Raw genomic sequence first — 19,661 nt, 5'->3', positions numbered from 1 at the left:
AACAACCGACCGATGATGGAGCAGGTTCTGGCAAACCAGACAGAACCAGGGTCCGAGGGTCTTTGCAATCCAGGCACGGACCAGAAGTGTGCGGAGAAGGCACTCCGGAACGTGCCTCCCCCATGACGAAAAAAGACGAACACGTACACTGAGGCGGCAGGAAGGATTCCATCGGGCCAACCGGCTCCAATGGCATTGAAGTGGAGAGTCTCAGTGAGTGCCTATGGTGCTCGATACGATAAGACGAGTTATTGGCGCCTTTAAATAACGAATGGCCACCATGTTCCCGCGGCGATCGGTCCTTTAGGCCGGAACGAGCTTGGTCGTCTACAAGAGAATTACGAGGATCGCCATCTCCACATGCAAATGGGGATACAACAACAACAAAGTTATAATTTGATTTTTTTATACTAATAGGGCCTTAAAATTAATAAAATCCAATTGTAACAATATTTTCGTATATAAATAATTTAATTAATTATGGATGCATAGGTAATAAGACCTTAATAAGTTATAGTTAATTAATGGCACCAAAAAGAGTCGTATAAACATTTGTAATAAAACCATCTTGTCATCCATGAATTTCGTTTTGTCATTGACTCCACCTCTGCGCTTATATTGAAGCTGCGTATGTTGGACTGTAAATGAAACTAATATGCTTTAAATTTTATTAAAAAAAAACAAATAATTCTCTACTTACCACTGGCCGGGGAAATATACGTTTCATGTTGACTTTATGTAAGTGCTCACGGTATGCTTTGGTTAAAACCTCATAATGACTTCCACTAAGACATGGTAAACACAAATCACATTCCGATCTGTTGCATGAGGTATCGCAGCCATGTAGGGCACATATGTTCAAATTTGTCGCTAAATTTTTTTCGGTAGATATAATTTCATCGCCGGGTTCCAATCTAAAATGGAAATTTTAACGAGTAGCTTGATTTATTATTGAGTAGAATGCAATATGTGCAATGAAAAATTGATCTGACACTTCATAAATGATTTACATCTTAGATCCTGGAGCCAGATCCATCTATCTGAGTTGCAAGAAATCCGATAACAGAATAAGGCTGTTACCCAAATGTCAATAATGTTCTGATTGAAGGTAGACATTCATCTAGTCACTAGATTTACATTATATTTTCATTGCAAAAATGCAAATTTTGCCCATGAACATTACATTAAGGAACAGGGGTAAATTTCTTACATATCAATGAGTGCTGTCTGATTCAAGTTTAACCCCAATGATAGGTTAGGTTAAGAAAGAGCCGCAATTCTTTACATTTTAAGTCCATTATGATACTACATTAGTGACAGACCAAGGCTTCTGGCGGGAATCGAACCCACGACCCCTGCACTGGTAATCCCAGCACGCTACCAACTAGGCTACCGGGGCGCCTAGTTCAATGATATGGGGCCTCTTTTTTATAGCCGAGTTCGAACGGCGTGCCGCAGTGCGACACCTCTTTGGAGTGAAGTAATCCTAAAGTATAAGGCATTTTGCTAACAAAGCTTCCAATTTTATAACGATGAGATATTTTGTTATTTAAAAAAAAAAATGTTGTTGTAGCCACATTGCATTTGGAGGTGGAGACCCTCGTCAAGCTCTTATAGGCAAGCTCGTTCCGGTCTATACGACCGATCGCCGCGGGAATTGATTATTTTAAGGCCTTCGGTTATTTAAAGGCTACAATTACTTGGCTTATCGTATCGAGCATCATAGGCACTCAGTATTTACGCAAGAGCCGGTGCCACCCGGCCCCTCACTGAGACTCTCCGCTCGATACCACTGATTGTCCGCGCCTGCCTTTGCAGCTACTCCCTATGGAGCATTCCACTACCCGCAACCTGTGGACGCGCCCAGTAGCTTACAGCTAAGCTTCTCGTGACAGCGATGAACACCGCACAGATTAGAACTCAAAGTTTCAATCTGTGTGGTGCTCACAGCTATCTCGTGCCGGGCGTGTTAACAATTGGTACTCATAATATGTGATATGATATGGGAGTTTTATTTTCTAAAATTTTTATGGTTAAAGTATGAAATATATTAAAAATATTTATGATTACATTTGCACAATCCGCCAATTAAAGGTGGTTCATTGTTTCTCTTCCAAATCTTTTTTTTAAGACGCTTTTTGCAAAAAATTCATTATTATGTTGCCCATTAAGAACCCCAGCGCCTGCCGTTTCACTCACTGTTTCGAATTTCATCGGAATCAGATGAAATATGCTCTATTTCAGGAGATCGGTCTATGTGGCAGCTATATCTAAATATGGTTCGATCTGGGCCACATTCAGGTGAAGAGATCTACCAAAACTCACTGTTCGAAAATTTAATTGAAATCGGATAAAAAATGCTCCTATTATGGGCTCAATACTCTACACATGTGTGATGTCTGATTAAGTGGTGTTTTCGGGGGAGAGGTGGTCCCCCAGATACTTGGCCCTGAAAAAATATCAGCATCGTGCTCTTCTCTCAAATACCATTTATTTAAACCCCATTTTGCTATTGGCTTAAGAGGAGTTTACAGGATGAGGCGTCCCCCAAACACATGGCCCCAAAATAGGTTATCAAATTCGTTTTCTAATCTCAAATACCTTTCATTTGAGCCACATATTGGCATGGTCGAAAATTTTATTTCCTTTGGGGGTGTTTTTGGAAATACATGTCCTACATATGGATATCAAATTCGTATTCTACTCCCAAATTCCTTTATTTGAGCCCCATTGTGCGATGGTCGGTAAATAAATGCTGTTTGTGGGGACCCAGAAAATTGGTCCCGAAAATGGGTATCAATTCTTCTTGTTGTGGGGTTGGGGTGGCCCCATAGACACTTTTCCCGAATATTGATATCAAATTCGTGCATTACACCCGGAGACCTTTCATTTGAGTCCCATATTGCTATGGTCGTAAATTTGTCCCCTTAGGGGGATGTTTTTGGTCCCATATTTGGATATCAGATTCGTATTCCACATTCCAATACCTTTTATTTAAGCACCATATTCCCATGGTCAGTAAATAAGTCCTGTTTGGGGGGTGTTTTGGGAAAGGGGTAGACCCCCAGAAACGTGGTCCCACATTTGGATATCAGATTCGTATTCTACTCTCAAATACCTTTCATTTGAGCCCCATATTGCCATGGTCGGTATATATGTCCGATTTAGGGGTGTTTTGGGGCTTGGGGTGGTCCCCTTAGCAATTGGTCCGACAATTGGATATCAGATACTTTTTCTTATCCTAAATACCTTTCATTTGAGTCCCATATTGTCGTGATTGGTCTAAATATATGTTTGGTAGGTTTTAGGGTGGGGCAGTCCCCTTAGGTACCCCTTCCGAAGTTTGGATACCAAATTTTTACTTTTAGGGTACTATATGAGAGCACACAAAACTTCGCTTAAATCGCACCACCATCTCCGAGATCTTGCGTTTCTGAAAATTAGGGTAAGGGGGAGGGTATTAAACACATTGGTAGATCGATCTTTACGAAATTAAGCACATATCCTTTTTTGAAACTTTAAAGTATCCTTACAGTTTACCCGAGTAAAAAGAATTTGATATGGCCAATTCTAATCATATTTGGCGTCATATAATATTGGACCCAAAAAGTGATTATTTATAATTGGATCTAATTTGATACAATTGTATCCAATTTTACCTCAAATTTGTCCCAGATATAAACTGATCCAATTATATATAATAATATCTTAATGGGTCAGACTATATATAAATTTCATATATAACTGGATCCTAGGTTATATATATACGATTTTTACCCATTAAAAGCAGAAAAAACACTGGAATTTATAAATAAATGTATTCTACATATATATACATTCTATTTTACTTGGTGTTGCAAAACAAATAGAAAATTAAATATATTGCCAATTTTTCACTAAAAGACGTCCTCTACAATGACACGGTCAATTTCTGCTTTTCAGAAATGTATTGGGTTGCCCAAAAGGTAATTGCGATTTTTTAAAAGAAAGTAAATGCAGTTTTAATAAAACTTAGAATGAACTTTATTCAAATATACTTTTTTTACACTTTTTTCTAAAACAAGCTAAAAGTAACAGCTGATAACTGACAGAAGAAAGAATGCAATTACAGAGTCACAAGCTGTAAAAAATTTGTCAACGCCGACTATATGAAAAATCCGCAATTACTTTTTGGGCAATCCAATATTAATGGATTCTAGTTTATTCAATGCATACACTGAGAAATATTTTGCCACATGAATTCTATCAGCATTGGATATTATAATTTATTTCCCTCAATAATATACGACAAAAACGAATAGATCGTTCAACCTTTAATGAGATTTCTTTGTATGCAATTATTGTATGGTGACGTACAATATATTGTACTTCAATTACTACATCTGTATATATATACGTCACGCGATGGGGTGCTTTATGGCAACATCTGCATTTCCTTTTGAATTTCATAGTGGATTTTTATGCTATGTCTATACTGACATGTTTTGCTTCATTGGTTTTGGGAAACATCTCAACCGTTCACACCAGTTGAGATTCTTTGCAAATTTAAAATTTGTAAAATTTTGGTTTATTTTAAAAATTTTTTAGGTAGAAATTTGATTTTTATTATTTGATATTATTCAGGGCTGCTTTTAATGACTTGTTTTTGTGGCATGCGAATCGTTTTGCCCTTATACATTGTAAATGAAAAACGAGTCGTTTTCAGAGCATTATAAAGGGATAACGAGTTGTTTGCTCAAAACAGCTTTTGTGTGAACTTAGTATTAGCAAAGAGCGCCCATGGGATAAACAACTTTGGCCTGGAAATAATAAACAACCTTAAATTTGCGGAAGGTGCAAATGCAATTCATTATGTTAAAGCTAATTTCAATATTTTGCATTCTGGAACCATATTACTACGTGTTGCCAGATCCAAATTGAAATTTCCATCGGAAAGTTTGACTATTTCAAACATAATCGGAACGTTTTCACGTACGACCATCATTTGTGTCGTTTAGAGTGACTGAAAAAAATTTATTTGATAAGAAAAAAAATTAACTCGTAAAAATTTCCGTCCGTGCATTTTTACTACATTCGACGTGGAGTATCACGACAAGAGTGTATTCATGAACTAAAATCTCTGTATGGCGATGAAGCACCATCCTATAGAACCAAAAAAATTAATTCAGACATGGCCGACGCTCGCTTAAAGTCGAATTCCGTGAAGGTGAAGGTCCGTTGTACGGGAACTTTTAATGCAAGATCGTCAAGTGGCATTCCGTTAGAAATAGGCATCAAACCATCGCCTTTTCGACCGGCCAAAACGTATAATTGATGGGTCATCCGCCATACAGCCCTGACTTAGCACCCAATGACTTCCTTTTTTTCATGCATATTAAAATAAAAATTCGTGGTAAATGATTATGGACGCCAGGAAATGGTGTTGAAGCGATCAATAACTATGTTTTGGAGATGTATCAATCGGGAGTAGAAACAGTGCATTAACAATTGGTTTGACGACATGCATAAGTGTATAAATCATACTTTGAAAAACAACAAAACCATTTTTGATGGTAGAACACTCGTGCATTTAGAAAGTAAAATTCCCATAGACCACATAATACAAATTGTTAACAATAATAATTGATGAAATTAAAGAAAATGTACCTTGGAAACGTTGTTAGTGAAATGCTCTATACCTAAATATTATTTACTATATAATTTAAAATAGAAAAGAAGCATATCGGTGACTTAATATAAAAAGGACCTAAATCAAATTTTTCCCTCAAAATGTCAGGTGGATGCAATTGCAAATAGCAGATTTGTAACGATTTCAAGAAAGTGCCGAAGCCAAGTTTTTCATTCCCCTGTAAAGAAACAAAAAATGTAAGTAACGTTTTTTGTTTACTCTGGAAGACAAATGTCAGATACACCTTGCCCCTAAATTCCAGACGGATACAATTGCAAAAAACAGAGTTGTAACGATTTAAAAAAATATATATTCATACAGCCCAAGATATATTTATATCTAAGGCCAGGTATATCTTTATATAATTATATTATAATTATATATAATTATATATAGCAGATTTTATCTGGTTCCATGTCCTATTATTTACTACCAGATTTAGTTATATATAGCGGAAAATATAATTATAAAGGGTGATTTTTTTGAGGTTAGGATTTTCATGCATTAGTATTTGACAGATCACGTGGGATTTCAGACATGGTGTCAAAGAGAAAGATGCTCAGTATGCTTTGACATTTCATCATGAATAGACTTACTAACGAGCAACGCTTGCAAATAGATTTGGGTGAAATGCACGATGACTGCAGCAATGACTTCCACTGTTTGTGTCAAATATAGCCCATGTCGGTTAATGCGCTATTGAACTCCATGTAGATGTCGCATGGAATGCCACTTGTTGTATTCACATGTTATTGAAAATTTTTGTCGAAATTGTCAATTTACCTACGATTCATCATTTTTGCTATCACACCTGTATGTTATTTTTGTATGACATAACCTAAAAATTTGAGTTTTTTTGCTTTGATTCGATTGACTGTCAGAAGGAATAGAGCACTCTCTAAACCAAAAAATTACTTATGTTATTTTGCAAAGTGATTTTCATTCAGTAGTAGCCAGCCTTGAAACAAATAAGTATCATTAGTGGCTGGCTTCCCTGTATATGGCACACGATTCAGAGATGCCGCCTTCAAACATTAAGTTGCTGGTGGAAGCCGCTCTGTAGGTAAGAAAAGCCCCATTGTAGAAAGTGATGCTAATGCATCACTTGGGTCGATCCCATGGCAGCCGGTTGTACGCACCGTATTAACCCGATGGAATCCTTCATCGGCAAGGGCTGCCCCCTCAGTGTACGTCTTTTGGTCATGGGAGAGGCACATCCCACCGCCAGGCCTGTGCCGGGAAGTGTATCATGTTTGCAACTAAACTGCAACGATCTCCGTGGCAAGATCGATGAGATTGTGGATTTTATGAGTCGGAAGAACATTTTGGTCGCAGCGATCCAGGAGACAAAGTTGACCAACACCTGAAGCTTGGATGGTTGTCACGGTTACAATGTGCTACGTAAGGATCGCTCAAGGAATGGATGTGGAGATTGGCCATCACGTCTGCGCCTGGCGCTAGTGACCCCTACATGGAGTGCATGGGGATAGCAGTCAGGTCCGGTACTGCCGAGATAGAGCTATACAACGAGGACATTCCGCCGGTTGGTAGCTGTGTCCCAATTAATGGCCAAGCTTACAACCCCGACATACGTAGGTTACTATCTGGCCATAATCGTCTGGTTCTTGGGGACTTTAATGCGCATCACATAACGTGGCATTCTCCCTAGGTAACGACCAGCGTGGCACGGCTTTGGCAGAGCAGATTGAAGGCTCCACGTTTTGTACGGTAAATGAGGATACCCCCACTAGGATTACGAGGAGGTGCAGCAGCTCGCCAGACATTTCCATTGCATCCCCTGATCTCCTGAGTGACGTATCCTGGCAAGCCGTCATCTCTTTGGGGTCAGACCACCTTCCCATAATTCTCACCGTCGACCGACCACCCGACTTCATAACCTCTGAGCGCCGGACGTTTATCCATCAGAAGAAGGCTGATTGGACTGGCTTCAAAGAGTACACCAATCGTCACTTCAGTGAACTGCCACCCCCTCGGAAGTGGTTGTGCCGAGAGTAAATTCCGAGACATCATTTACGCAGCAGCCGCTCGCTTTATAGCGGCCGGTCGAATACCCCAAGTGCGGCCCAATTTCTCGGCGCATGCAGTGCTACTCGCAGACGAGTGATGTGATTCGTTGCATGGACCCCAATAACCCCAGAATCAGCGAGCTGAATCTGGAAATAAACAGAAAAGTCAACGCACATAAGTGAAATTTGTGGCTGGAACACTTGGAGCAATGTAACATAGGCACCGGTTTAGGCAAGCAGTGGGCTACTGTTAAGTCAGTCTCGAACCCCGGTAGACGGGATGACAGGACCTGTCACTTTTGGCGAAGTAACCGCAACTGGTCCGAAGAGATGTGCCAGGTTGTTCAACCGTCAATTTAATGTGCATCCCGAGAGTGACAGGGCACGGAGGAGAGCCATTCGCCGTACCAGTGGTCTCCGAGCCGATGGACAGTCATCACAATTTATTATCCAAGGCGTTAGGCCCCGACGGCATCTCTATATTGTTACTACTGTCCACAACCTGCCTTTTAACACTCTTATAGTTCCTGATGTCTGGAAAATGGGCAGAGTGATCCCGCTACTGAAGCCTGGAAAGGACCCGAGTTTGAGGGATTCTTACAGACCGATTTCCCTTCTCTCAACAGTAGCAAAGACGCTTCAGGCAGCGTCTGGGCACAGCCCAGGCTATGTGATAGGACGGTCCTCGTGACACTTAACCTATCGAAGGCATTCGACACGGTCAGTCATTCCAAACTATTTGAGGACATCACGAACACGTCCCTCCAGCCATGCCTGAAACGCCGGTCGCGATTTATCTGTGTGGTCGTCAGTGATTTGTGGAATTTAGGGATAAGGAGTCGAAGCACCGAAGAGTAAAACAGGGAGTTCCCCAATTTGGGGTGATTTCTCCACCACTCTACCTATCCTCCATTCCACCCCTCAAGACGGCATAGAGATCGTAGCATATGCGACGATTTTACGATCATGGCATCAGGCCCCCACCCATTGTTGACATCTGCGATAGGTTGAACGTCTACCTCAACGAACTTGCCTCATATTTCGCTGCAAGAAATCTGAAGATATCTGCAACCAAATCTTTAGCCACATTGTTCACTACAAATACGCTTGAGGTGAATACTGAGCTGACTGTAATGGTCGATGGAGAAATGATTCCGACCATCAAGTGTCCCGAAATACTTGGCAATACATTTGACAGCTCTTACACATTCTCCCCACATGCAACAGCAATTGACGATAAAGTCAAAAGTAGAAACAAGGTCCTCAAGTCACTTGCTGGCAGCACATGGGGTGCAGACAAAAAAACCTGGACCTATGCCATAGTAAAGGCAAATCTACTGAAACAGCCCTTCACGACCTAGTCGGCTGCATAGAGGATTCTTTCGCTTGATGTTGAATGTGCTTTTAATAATGTAAAACCGACGTCAATCATGAAGGAGTTGGAGTTTCTAGGCATCAACTCTACCGAAAGAAAGTTTAATTATAACTTGTTTACTCAAAGATGCATTACGGTAGGAGATCTGTGGATATAAAAAGATGGGTCAGCAGGAACACTTAAAGGAGGTGTACTATCTCCTCTACTTTGGAATATAGCCATTAACAATATATTATTGTCTCCGAAAGAAAAAGGTGTAAAAGTGTATGCTGATGACGTGGCAATTGCGGTTAGGGGAAAGTTTCCCAGAACTCTAAGAGACATACTTCAGGAAACTCTACGTGCAACACCTGCGAGACAGCCATTGGCAAAAGTTGGGGGTTTAGACCGCGCGTCATGCATTGGGCATATACTGCAGTTGCCCATGGCAGCCGGTTGTACGTACCGGATTGACCCGGTGGAGTTTTTCATCGGAAACATTGCTTCAACGGCGCTTCAAAAGTCCACCTACGGTTCAATACTCAACCGGATTGTGAATCGCAGCCGCACTGAGGACGACACCATCTGATGCACAGAATTTAATGCTGCGACCACTGCCGTGAGGCTAAGGGAGCTTTCTCTTTGGTCATGTGGCAGCTACGGATACTGTGCTACCCTTGTTACAATGCCCGATGTTCCAGGCAGTGTGGATTACACCTTACCTGAGCCGCTTTTTGATAAAAAGTACGGTACCATTATTCTTGATAAACCGATTGGAACTACGATATCCCTGTTACGAATGGTTTCAAACTAGACGACCGGGTGGGCTTGTCTTCTTGGCCAAGTCTTCTTCTGAGTAGTCTACCGAAAATTGTCCATTTGGTTTTCAACTTATTACGGAAGCTTATCGGATTCTGCGCTGGCCGTGGTATTCTAAACCTTATGTAATGATGGTCTGATCAGGAGTGCTCCATGGAGACACTGCAACCCTGAACCTCATCGATAAGTTTTCCCGAACATATCGTCACATCTAATACCTCCTCCATAATCCTATTAACAATGGTAGCGGTGTTACCAATATTAAGTGTTATTAGGTCGTTAGCATTCAAGAATTCTGCGACTATCCTAAAAACTACACGTCTAGATTTGGAAACTGCACCGCAGTCAGCCAAAAGGCTGCGGTCACCTGGAGGGCATCCCATTCCTAAAAGAACTAGGGCGAACAATAGTAAGATGAGTCCAAGAACCTTTGTTAATGTCGGTAGGGACAGTTTTGCTGATGGCAGTTTTATACAAATGAGAAGAACTGGGCTGCATACCTAGGATAATTGGAGTGAAATGCATCGTTGTGCGCTGAAAAAGATCGGTGAGATCTGGCTAGATTTAGTCAAAAAGGAAGACATTCCTTCTCGACCAACGCCGCAAGCTTAGATACCAAGGATTCCCCCAGATCCTGAATCGACACTTGGAAGACTAAGGGAATGTAATCCCAATCTTTCATCCACCGACTGGAAGATTGGTAGATTGGACGAGGCTGATGGTGACCGGAGACATGCAGTATTCGTACTAAACTCCGGCTGTCCTCAAGAAGACCGAAGGTGTTGTATCCTCCGAATTCAACAATTAAAACTGCCGGTATATAGAAGCGGTGGGGTTGGGGAATCAGGAGACGACCCAGCAGTTGTTGCTAAACACTTGCCTGAGGAACTATCGAACACAAAGTCCGGCGGATTGCAGGAGACTGAAAATCCCCTGCCACAATCGAGACAGGAGGGGATGGCATCGAAACAGAACCCGAGAAGCCTTGTGTGGATGGGTCATCCAGTTGGACTGGGCTCAAGGTGTGCGACAGCTGGGAAGCACGGACCTCAAAAAGCACCTCGACAGCAGCAACTGGTGAAGCATGTAAGGAGGAATCGTCCACACCGCAAGTATCCACTGTCCTGAGGAAGAATGGCTCCACAGCTTTCTCACCTGCCTCTGGATGCGTACGGAAGCTCATCATGACAAGATCTAATGAAACTTGTAAGGAAAAACTCCTGGCGGAATCAGAATTCTGAGTCCTGACTATGATCCGGTTTCTAGAGATAAATCTCCACCATTGTAAAGCCTTATCAAATATATTATTAGTTGCAATCTGGCGATTTTATATTAGTTTCAGCCTTGGAGAAGATACTGCAGAAATAATCTCTCGGCTAAACAGAATTAAGGAGGATTGGGATAACTTTCGGCACAAATTCTGCACGTCTATCCCTTCTAGACAAGAAAAGGAAATGGAAACTACGGGGGATGTAGACATAGTGATCAAGCGGATAACGAAGGCCCTAAATAAATCGCTTGCGTCAGCATGTTCTAGTGCCAAGCCAAGGGGCAAACAGCGACCGCCACTGGGGAACCCAGAGCTGGTTGGTCTACGGAAAGACTGCAGAAATCTCTTCAACAGAGCAAAAGCCATAAGAGCACCTCACGTTTGGGACATCTATAAGGCTGAGCTAAGAAAATATAGGGGTAAGCTAAGCAAGACTCAGAACAAATCCTGGGTAGAATTTTGCAACTCCGTGGAGGATACATCTGAGGCTTCTAGGCTAAGAACGATTCTACCCTCCAGACCTATTACTGTGGGGTATGTTCGGAAGTCAAAAATGTATGGACAATGTCTAGTGAGGAAACGAAGGCGAAAGATTTTCGTCGTATAAGTCTGTCATCCTTTATGCTGAAGACTTTTGAAAGATTGATAGAAACATATCTTAGAGCAAAGATCCCTGGAGATCGCCTGTCGCGGCAGCAGCATGCATATTGTAAAGGCAAATCCACAGAAACAGCCCTTCACGACCCAGTCGGCTACATAGAGGGTTCTCTCGCTGTCAAGGAATATACAATGGTAGCATTTCTTGACTTTAAAGGTGCTTTCAATAATGTAAAACCGACGTCAATCATGAAGGAGTTGGAGTTTCTGGCATCAACTCTATCGTAAGAAAGTTTATTAATAACTTACTTACTAAAAGATGCATTACGGCAGGCTTGGGATCTAAAATGATGGGCCAGCAGAGGAAAGCCTAAAGGAGGTGTACGGTCTCCTCTACTTTGGAATATAGCCATTAACAATATATTATTGTCTCTGGAAAAAAGACGTAAAAGTGGTCGCGTATGATGACGTGGCAATTGCGGTTAGAGGAAAGTTTCCCAGCTCTAAGAGGTATACTTCAGGAAGCTTTACGTGCAACAGCTAAGTGGGCTAAGCTAAGTGGGAATGTTCCATTTACATAAAGCCCAAAACATCTGGGTGTTTTGATGGACAGGAAACTGGACTTCAAAAACCGACATTTTGGAAAGGGCAAGAAAGGGAACTCTTTCCCTATACACCTGCAAGAGAGCCAATGGCAAAATTTGGGGGTTTAGACCGCGTGTCATGCATTGGGTTTGTGCCGCATTGTGGACTACACCATCTGATCAACAAATTTAATGATACATCTCATGTCTCTAAACGACCAGGAGGGCTTTGGGGTGTTCTCTAAAGATCTAGAACTGGTCATATCGAAAAGGTTACCCGTCCACTACATTGTGTATCAAGCGGAGATCCTTTCAACTAAGGAAGTGATGGATCCACAGAAATATCCAAGGATATCTCTGTGGCACGGTATCACAATGGACGAAACGTCTAAGTGAGTCTGATGCCAGACTGTCATTTAAACCTTACCTAACCTAACGCAGGTCCTAGGCCGAGGTTCTGTCCAGAAACTTTGTTCCGGGTCGTCCCTGGCTCCTAAATAAGGCAATATGAATCTTGTCCCTTGCAGATTTTCTCCATCAAAGCGTGAGTAGCTGTCTCGCTCCGGTGGAGTTTTATCTGGATGAGCTCAATCATTGGTCCTCCATTAGATGAGCTTCTTGGGAGTGGATGATAGTCTCATCGTCTGCTGCCTGTTTTTTAGGCTGCATTGAGTTTCGCATAACTGTACTGTCTGATGTTTTAATATTAGGTTCTTTGCATATCTTAATTTTCCGAATCTTGAAAAAGTCGGTAATGGATCCATCATCGCGTCCCCGTGCGTTAGACTGTATTGAGTCTACTGTCCCTGCACTGCCTGAGATCTTTGCCTGTACTAGTCTTCCAAATCATGAGTAAATGGGATTCTTGGGAATAGGTTATGTTCTCATCGTCGACTCCCTGTGCATTAGGCGGCATTGAGTTCTCTATCACAGCAGTGCCTGGTGTTTCAGCTTTATGATCTTTACCGGGAAGACTAGGATGGGTTTCCTAATATCGAGAAAGTTGTTGATGGTTCCGTCGTCAGGTATGAATACATTCTGCTGACGCAAAGCCAGTGTTAAGATGTCCCTCTATACTCACAGTTCATAATTCGTATGGGTGGACCCCCTTCAGAGTTCATTACATGTTCAGTAACCCAGTCGTTTACCAAATGCCTCACCTGGGACCAACGATCTGGTGGAATCCTACCGGATCCATATCCGATATCTGCTGTTGACTGCTGACTGCATAAGTTATCTCATCTCTGTTGTGCTTCCGTGCCACTCCGGCGAAAAAGCGCGGCTTCTTACCTTTTTCAGCGACCATCCTCCCCTTCTGTGATGACGGTGGCATCCTTTTAGAAATCACAGTCCTCAAAGAAGACTCATGGGCTGTGCGCACTCCCTTCATTGCTATTCCGATTTTGTCTCCCTCCACAGGACACTGTCTGGTGTCTCCATTGCGGGGGGCTGGCTTGGTCTTCCCAGAGTACTTGAAAGCGGAGAAATCTTTTTCTTCTTCTTCGGGAAGTCTGACTCTCTTCCAGCTTCCGTAGAAATGCTTGGAATGTCAGTTCTATACCTTCCAGCATTTTACGCTTTCGCGTTGCGGGTAAACACTCCTCTGTCTCCTTCGCCGTGCCCCTGATCGCTTTCTCGGTCTGCTTTTGAGCTTAGCAAAGCCATCGCTCGCTTCTGCCGTCATCCCACTATCCTCATCTCTCATTTGCGATGACTGTTTCGCTGACACTGTCGCTGTCTGAATTTGAATCAGAACTGTGCATCTCTCTGGTTTATTCGTCTCTTCCTCATTTGATAGTCTGAAGACTGGTTGTGCGCTTGAAGCATTACTCTCGACTGCAGGTGTCAAGGCACCCAGTTCTATACCTTCCAGCATTTTACGGAATCCTACTATAGGAAGCGAAGACAACATGCTACGGGCCGATACGGGATAACTATGAGCACCACACAGGCTGGAACTTTGAGCTCCGACTTGTGTGGTGTCCATCGTTATCACGGGAAGCTTAGCTGAAAGCTACCGGGCACGTCCACAGGTTGCGGATAGTGGAAAGCTCCGTTTTTATGCGGAGTAGCTGCAAATGCGGTCGCGGGCAGTCAGCGATTTTCGAGAGGAGAGTCTCATTAAGGAGTCAGATGGCACTGGCTCTTAATTAAATACTGAGTGCCAATGATACTCGAGATGACAAGGCGAATTATTGGCGCCTTCAAATAACCAATGGCCAACATCAGCGTCTGTTCCCAGGATAGGGGCCGCTGACGGCGAACGTCGGATCTTGGAGCAAGCGTATCGCCACAACGAGGGATACGTGTGCAATCCCACAAAACCCATGCGGTTGGGGCGCTGGGCCAGTAACTCGTCGCCGGAAAACTCAGAACTGAGTTGAAGAAAGAAAAAGGAAAGGGAAAGACGTGAGTGTGAGCGAATTGAGATGTACAGGAGTCAGAATGAAGACCGGAAATTCTACCAAAGAATTGAACATCATACCGGTGGCTTTGGTGCAGGCACATTCTCCTGCAGAGACAAAGAAAGAAATCTGGTAACTGACACAGATAACATGCTGAGGATATGAAAAGAACATTTTACCCAACTGTTAGTGTCCTTGGCGGTGAAGAGGATACAGTGACCCGACTAAAGAACAACAAGGCAGCAGGAGCCGACGGGTTACCCGCTGAACTATTTAAGACCGGCGGCGACACGCTGATAAGGCTTTTGCATCAGCTTATCTGCTTATCAGCTGGCTAGAAGAACGCATACCCGATGATTGAAACCTCAGCATACCATGTCCCGTACACAAGAAAGGAGACAAGACGGAATGTGCCAACTACAGAGAAATAAGTCTCCTCCCCATCGCATACAAAATACTCTCGAGCGTACTGTGTGAAAGATTAAAACCTAAAGTCAATGAAATAATTGGACCCTACCAATGCGGCTTTAGACCTGGTAAATCAACCCTAGACCAGATATTCACACTGCGCCAAATCCTGGAAAAGACCCGAGAAGGACAAATCAACACCTACCATCTCTTTGTTGACTTTGTTGTTGTTGGCATCCCTGCAAAATTAATAAGACTCTGCAGGATGACACTTGCTGATACGCGTTCCTCAGTAAGAATAGAAAAGAATCTCTCCGAACCATTTAATACCAAACGAGGTTTCAGACAAGGAGACAGCCTATCGTGTGATCTCTTTAATATCCTGCTGGAGAAGATTATACAAGATGCAGATGTGAATAGATACGGCACACTACTCACAAGAGAACACATGCTACTCGCCTATGCCGACGACATCGATATCATATGTCGGCCACCGGAAGTAGTAACTGCAGCCTTCGAAACAATCGAAAAAGAGTCAGTGAAAATGGGTCTGGCAGTAAATGGAGATAAAACGAAATGGATGGTTTCAACTCCCAAAAAGCCTTGCACAACCGAGCAGATAAAGAAAAGTGAAAGTTGGGAACCACAACTTTGAGACAATCAGTAACTTTATCTACATCGGTACGGCCGTAACCGAAACGAATGACACCAGTTTTGAGATTAAGCGAAGAATAATAATGGCAAACAAATGCTACTTTGGACTAAGTAAGCAGTTTAGAAACAAGGCCATCTCTCGACAGACGAATATTGCACTATACAAAACACTGATACTACCCGTGCTGTTATATGGTTCTGAAGCATGGGTACTTTTGAAAGCAGATGAGGCAGTGCTTGGAGTATTTGAGAGAAAGATTCTTCGTAAAATATATGGACCAGTTTGGGTTAATGGAGAATATAGGCGACGTATAAACCACGAGCTGTATTACGACGATAGCATAGTTACACGCATCAAAATACAACGGCTGCGTTGGCTAGGTCATGTTGTCAGAATGGATGAAGAAGCTCCAGCAAAGAAGTCTTTTGAAGGCAAACTGGAGTACACGCAAGCCGGGAGGACCAAAGCCCGATGGAAAGATCAAGTTGTGGGAGACACCTCGAAACTTGGTGTCAGAGATTTTAGAATGAGCGCAGAAGATCGAGGCGCTTGGAACGCTATTCTTCGTTCGGCTAGTGGAACAAATATTATGTTATAGCCAATTAATGTAAAGTAGTTACCTATTCCGTGATACAGATTTTTTTCTTCGAGGAGCGAAAAGAAAACACGTCCGCTTCACTCAACGGTTACTTACTATATATATATATATTATGCTTAAAATGGCAAACTAAGAATAACCGCACATGTTAGGCATTTTCGTAGCGGAAATTGTTTTTGCAGTGATTAAAAAATTGCCAGAAGCCATCCATTTAGATCTCATTTTACGCGTTTTTGAATCCATAATTTGTCTGTCTGGCTGCTGTTCGTATTTTTTGCATATAACAGTGCCTGCATTTAAATAGAATTATTCAAAAAATGTCGTTAAACTTTCTTACCTTAACAAAGGCGTAGACTTTAAAGGTGATCCGATTCCAACCAAATTGAAGACACTGTAAAGAATCTGCTCATATAATAAGGAATTTTGCTTGAAGTGAGCTGATGAGAGGTTGGGTGACATGTTAGCTTCCATTAAGTAAACTTTTAATTTTTCATCGACAATAAAATCAAATCGAATTAAATCGAAAAAATTTTGTATTTTGTAAGATTGTAAAATATTTACAATGTCCTTCTCCTTTGCTAAAATCGTGATTCGAATATAGTCTTCAACTTGGGCCCAAATTATCGATGGATCCAAATTTTGCTCGCTAACATATGCATCAAAAGAGTCGCGCATGCCACCGCCCAGGTATTTATAGTATTTTTTAAGAGATGGAAGTTTCCATGTGGGTAAATAATCATCCCCTACTACGTATTTGTCTATGTTCGAAGCATTAAAAGGATAATACTTTACGGGACAAAAACGAAGTAGAACATCGCCACTGTAGATGTAAATTCTTAGAGGGTTAACAGAAGTAATCACAACATAAACTCCAATATCAAACTTGTACCCATCAACTAGGAACGGAGTTTGCACAAATTCCTGAACGAACGTGTTATTAGAATTCAAATTGATTTGATCTGGGGATTTTATTATAATATTCCTGTGCTCATTATGTTTTTCCACGAATGTAGCTAGTGGATTTTGTTGGGTGTATTTGAGAAACTCATTTCTTTGCAACGGCAAACGAAAAGCGGGAGGTAGAAAAGGAAGCCTGGTCGTTGATAAATCGACTTTATTAGTCAGATAACCACAGCCAGGAAAATGATTTACAATTTGTTGTTTCGATAAATTTTTCATACGTTGTTGCATTTTTATAAATGGGTAATCGTGACACCACAAAACATCCCACTTTTCTTCAATGCTCACTCTGCGGTATCCGAATTTCTCAAAGATATCAAAAACATGTCTTAAGTGATCTTCGTTTGCGCTCCTACTATAGATTGCGTAGGTTTTTTCGGCATTCATTATTGAATTATTCACTATTTCACTTGTTGGTATACTTCTACATCTCCAGTTAAAATCATTCGTTTGTGGTACAAAATCAACAACGATAGAGGTGACTACAGAAGATACCAAAAACAGAAGAATTGATTTTAAGGGTATAACAATCTTATTTCGACCGTCTTCATTTTCCTGTACGTAATAAAAATATAAATCGTAAGTGACAATTATTGCTTTCATAGGCGCATTGTGCACCCCAAAAACATTAAAGTTAATTAATATTAAACGTTGCATGTTTTACCGAATGCCTGGATGATTCCTGTTTTTGTAACATATCCACTCTACTTAAAATAAAAAACCTAGCTAAAGTCTACGTATAGAAACAAAATGCTCCAAAGCTAATTTATTTAAAATGATTCGAGTCGCGTGCGCATCATTTACAAAACTTGCGACATGCGCAAACAATCGGGTCATACAATTTAGGCCCTGTTTTATTTTAGTATAAGCCTAGTATTGACTTCATTCGCAGCGAAAATGCATAGAAAATTATTTCGAAATCCAACGAGCTCTATTCTTTGCCAGATCTTAAACAAAAGCGAAACATGGTACAACTAAGAGGAAGCGTTAATGGTACAACAACCACAAATCATATGGTGCAATTCGCCATCTTACCATCAAGCTGATCGACGTTTTGCCAACACACTCAAAGAATTTTCGTGTGCGTGTGTATATACGTGTGCGTACATGAGCAGAGAATATGCGAGAAAGCAAATGACAACAAAGAGAAAGCAAACAAAAATCTGACATTTTAATACCGTCAAACTTGGCCGGCTGTTAACAGCTGTTCGCGTGAGACCACCTTTATAAATCCGCCTTGGGTAGAGTCATTAGCACAACAACAAAAATCTACCCCCAACGAAACTACCTTGAGAGGCAAATGCCGTAAATTGATATGTCAAAGTGGTTTTAGAAATAAACTTGGTTTTACAACTTATCTTTTGCAAATGTGTTTTATATTTGTATTTTCATCATTATAACACTGTTGCTTATGTGTGGAATATCAGATCAAATAGAACATATTTTTAAGTTTTTGGAAAAATATCAAGCCTTTGACATTTATATATACTGGAAATTCAACACAAAAATAAAAAAATGGAATCAGCTGTTTGCAGAGTTGATTGGAGCCAATCAGTGTTCACTAAAGACGGTTAAATCACTTGCCCAGCTGATGAAATATTGCAATTTCATAGTTGGATGCAAATACAATGTGTATGTCAAATGCTTTGTTTAGATTTTAAAGTTTTCTCTTCCTTTTGTCTATTTTTCAACATTTTTAATGTTTTAATTTATACGATTGTAATCACAAATCTTTTAATTTTTTGGATGCTGCAAGTGCCAATGCAAATTAGAACTAGAATGACATTTTGACAGAGTACAGAAGTTTGACAGATGAGTGGGAATTTCTACCATGATATAATTACCAGGTAGTGTACCGCAATCAGCTGAATATCATGGTAGTGTCATTAGCACAACAACAAAAATCTACCCCCAAAGAAACTACATTGATTGGCTAATGCCGTAAATGCAAATGTCAAAGTGGTTTTAGAAATAAACTTGGTTTACAACTTATTTTCTTCAAATGTGTTTTATTTGTATATTCATCATTATAACAGAGTTTTGTTGCTTGTGTGTGGAATATCGTATCAAATACAACATGTTTTTAAGATTTTAGAAAACAATCACATCTGTACTATCAAATCTTTGACATTTAGATTTACTGCAAAATCAAAACAAAAATAAAAAAAATTGCACTCAGCTGTTCGCATGACCTCACATTATAAGTGCATCTTGGCTGAGTATTATTTTTTCTCGCGAAGTTCACTATCTGTCAACGAGTTTTGGTTGTGTGTGTATCATAGTTAAGAACGATAACACACACAAAAACGAACAAGT

General features: G+C 41.1%; 1 protein-coding gene across 1 annotated transcript; it reads right to left on the bottom strand.

The window, feature by feature from the left end:
* Positions 1-452: 452 nt before the first annotated feature.
* LOC106086258 (probable tubulin polyglutamylase ttll-15) lies at positions 453-18,279 on the bottom strand. The gene is made up of 4 exons (XM_013250858.2): positions 18,010-18,279; positions 16,723-17,900; positions 701-914; positions 453-638 (listed from the first exon to the last, which is right to left on the bottom strand). Exons 1-4 carry the CDS (start codon positions 18,040-18,042, stop codon positions 522-524), a joined length of 1,542 nt encoding a protein of 513 aa, XP_013106312.1. The 5' UTR covers positions 18,043-18,279; the 3' UTR covers positions 453-521.
* Positions 18,280-19,661: the final 1,382 nt, after the last annotated feature.

This window comes from Stomoxys calcitrans, chromosome 2 (genome assembly GCF_963082655.1).
Source record: "Stomoxys calcitrans chromosome 2, idStoCalc2.1, whole genome shotgun sequence".
Lineage (NCBI taxonomy): Eukaryota > Metazoa > Arthropoda > Insecta > Diptera > Muscidae > Stomoxys > Stomoxys calcitrans.
Note: the sequence above shows the minus strand (reverse complement) of the source record. Positions and strands in the feature narration are given on the sequence as shown.

What these genes read in the sequence shown, in the direction of transcription:
- LOC106086258 (XM_013250858.2), bottom strand. Translation starts at nt 18,042, where the DNA reads ATGTTACAAAAACAGGAATCATCCAGGCATTCG. An exon ending in AGGAATCATCCAGGCATTCG is followed by an intron (nt 17,901 to 18,009) that starts GTAAAACATGCA and finishes TATTACGTACAG; the next exon opens with GAAAATGAAGACGGTCGAAA. An exon ending in GTATATTTCCCCGGCCAGTG is followed by an intron (nt 639 to 700) that starts GTAAGTAGAGAA and finishes TTTCATTTACAG; the next exon opens with TCCAACATACGCAGCTTCAA.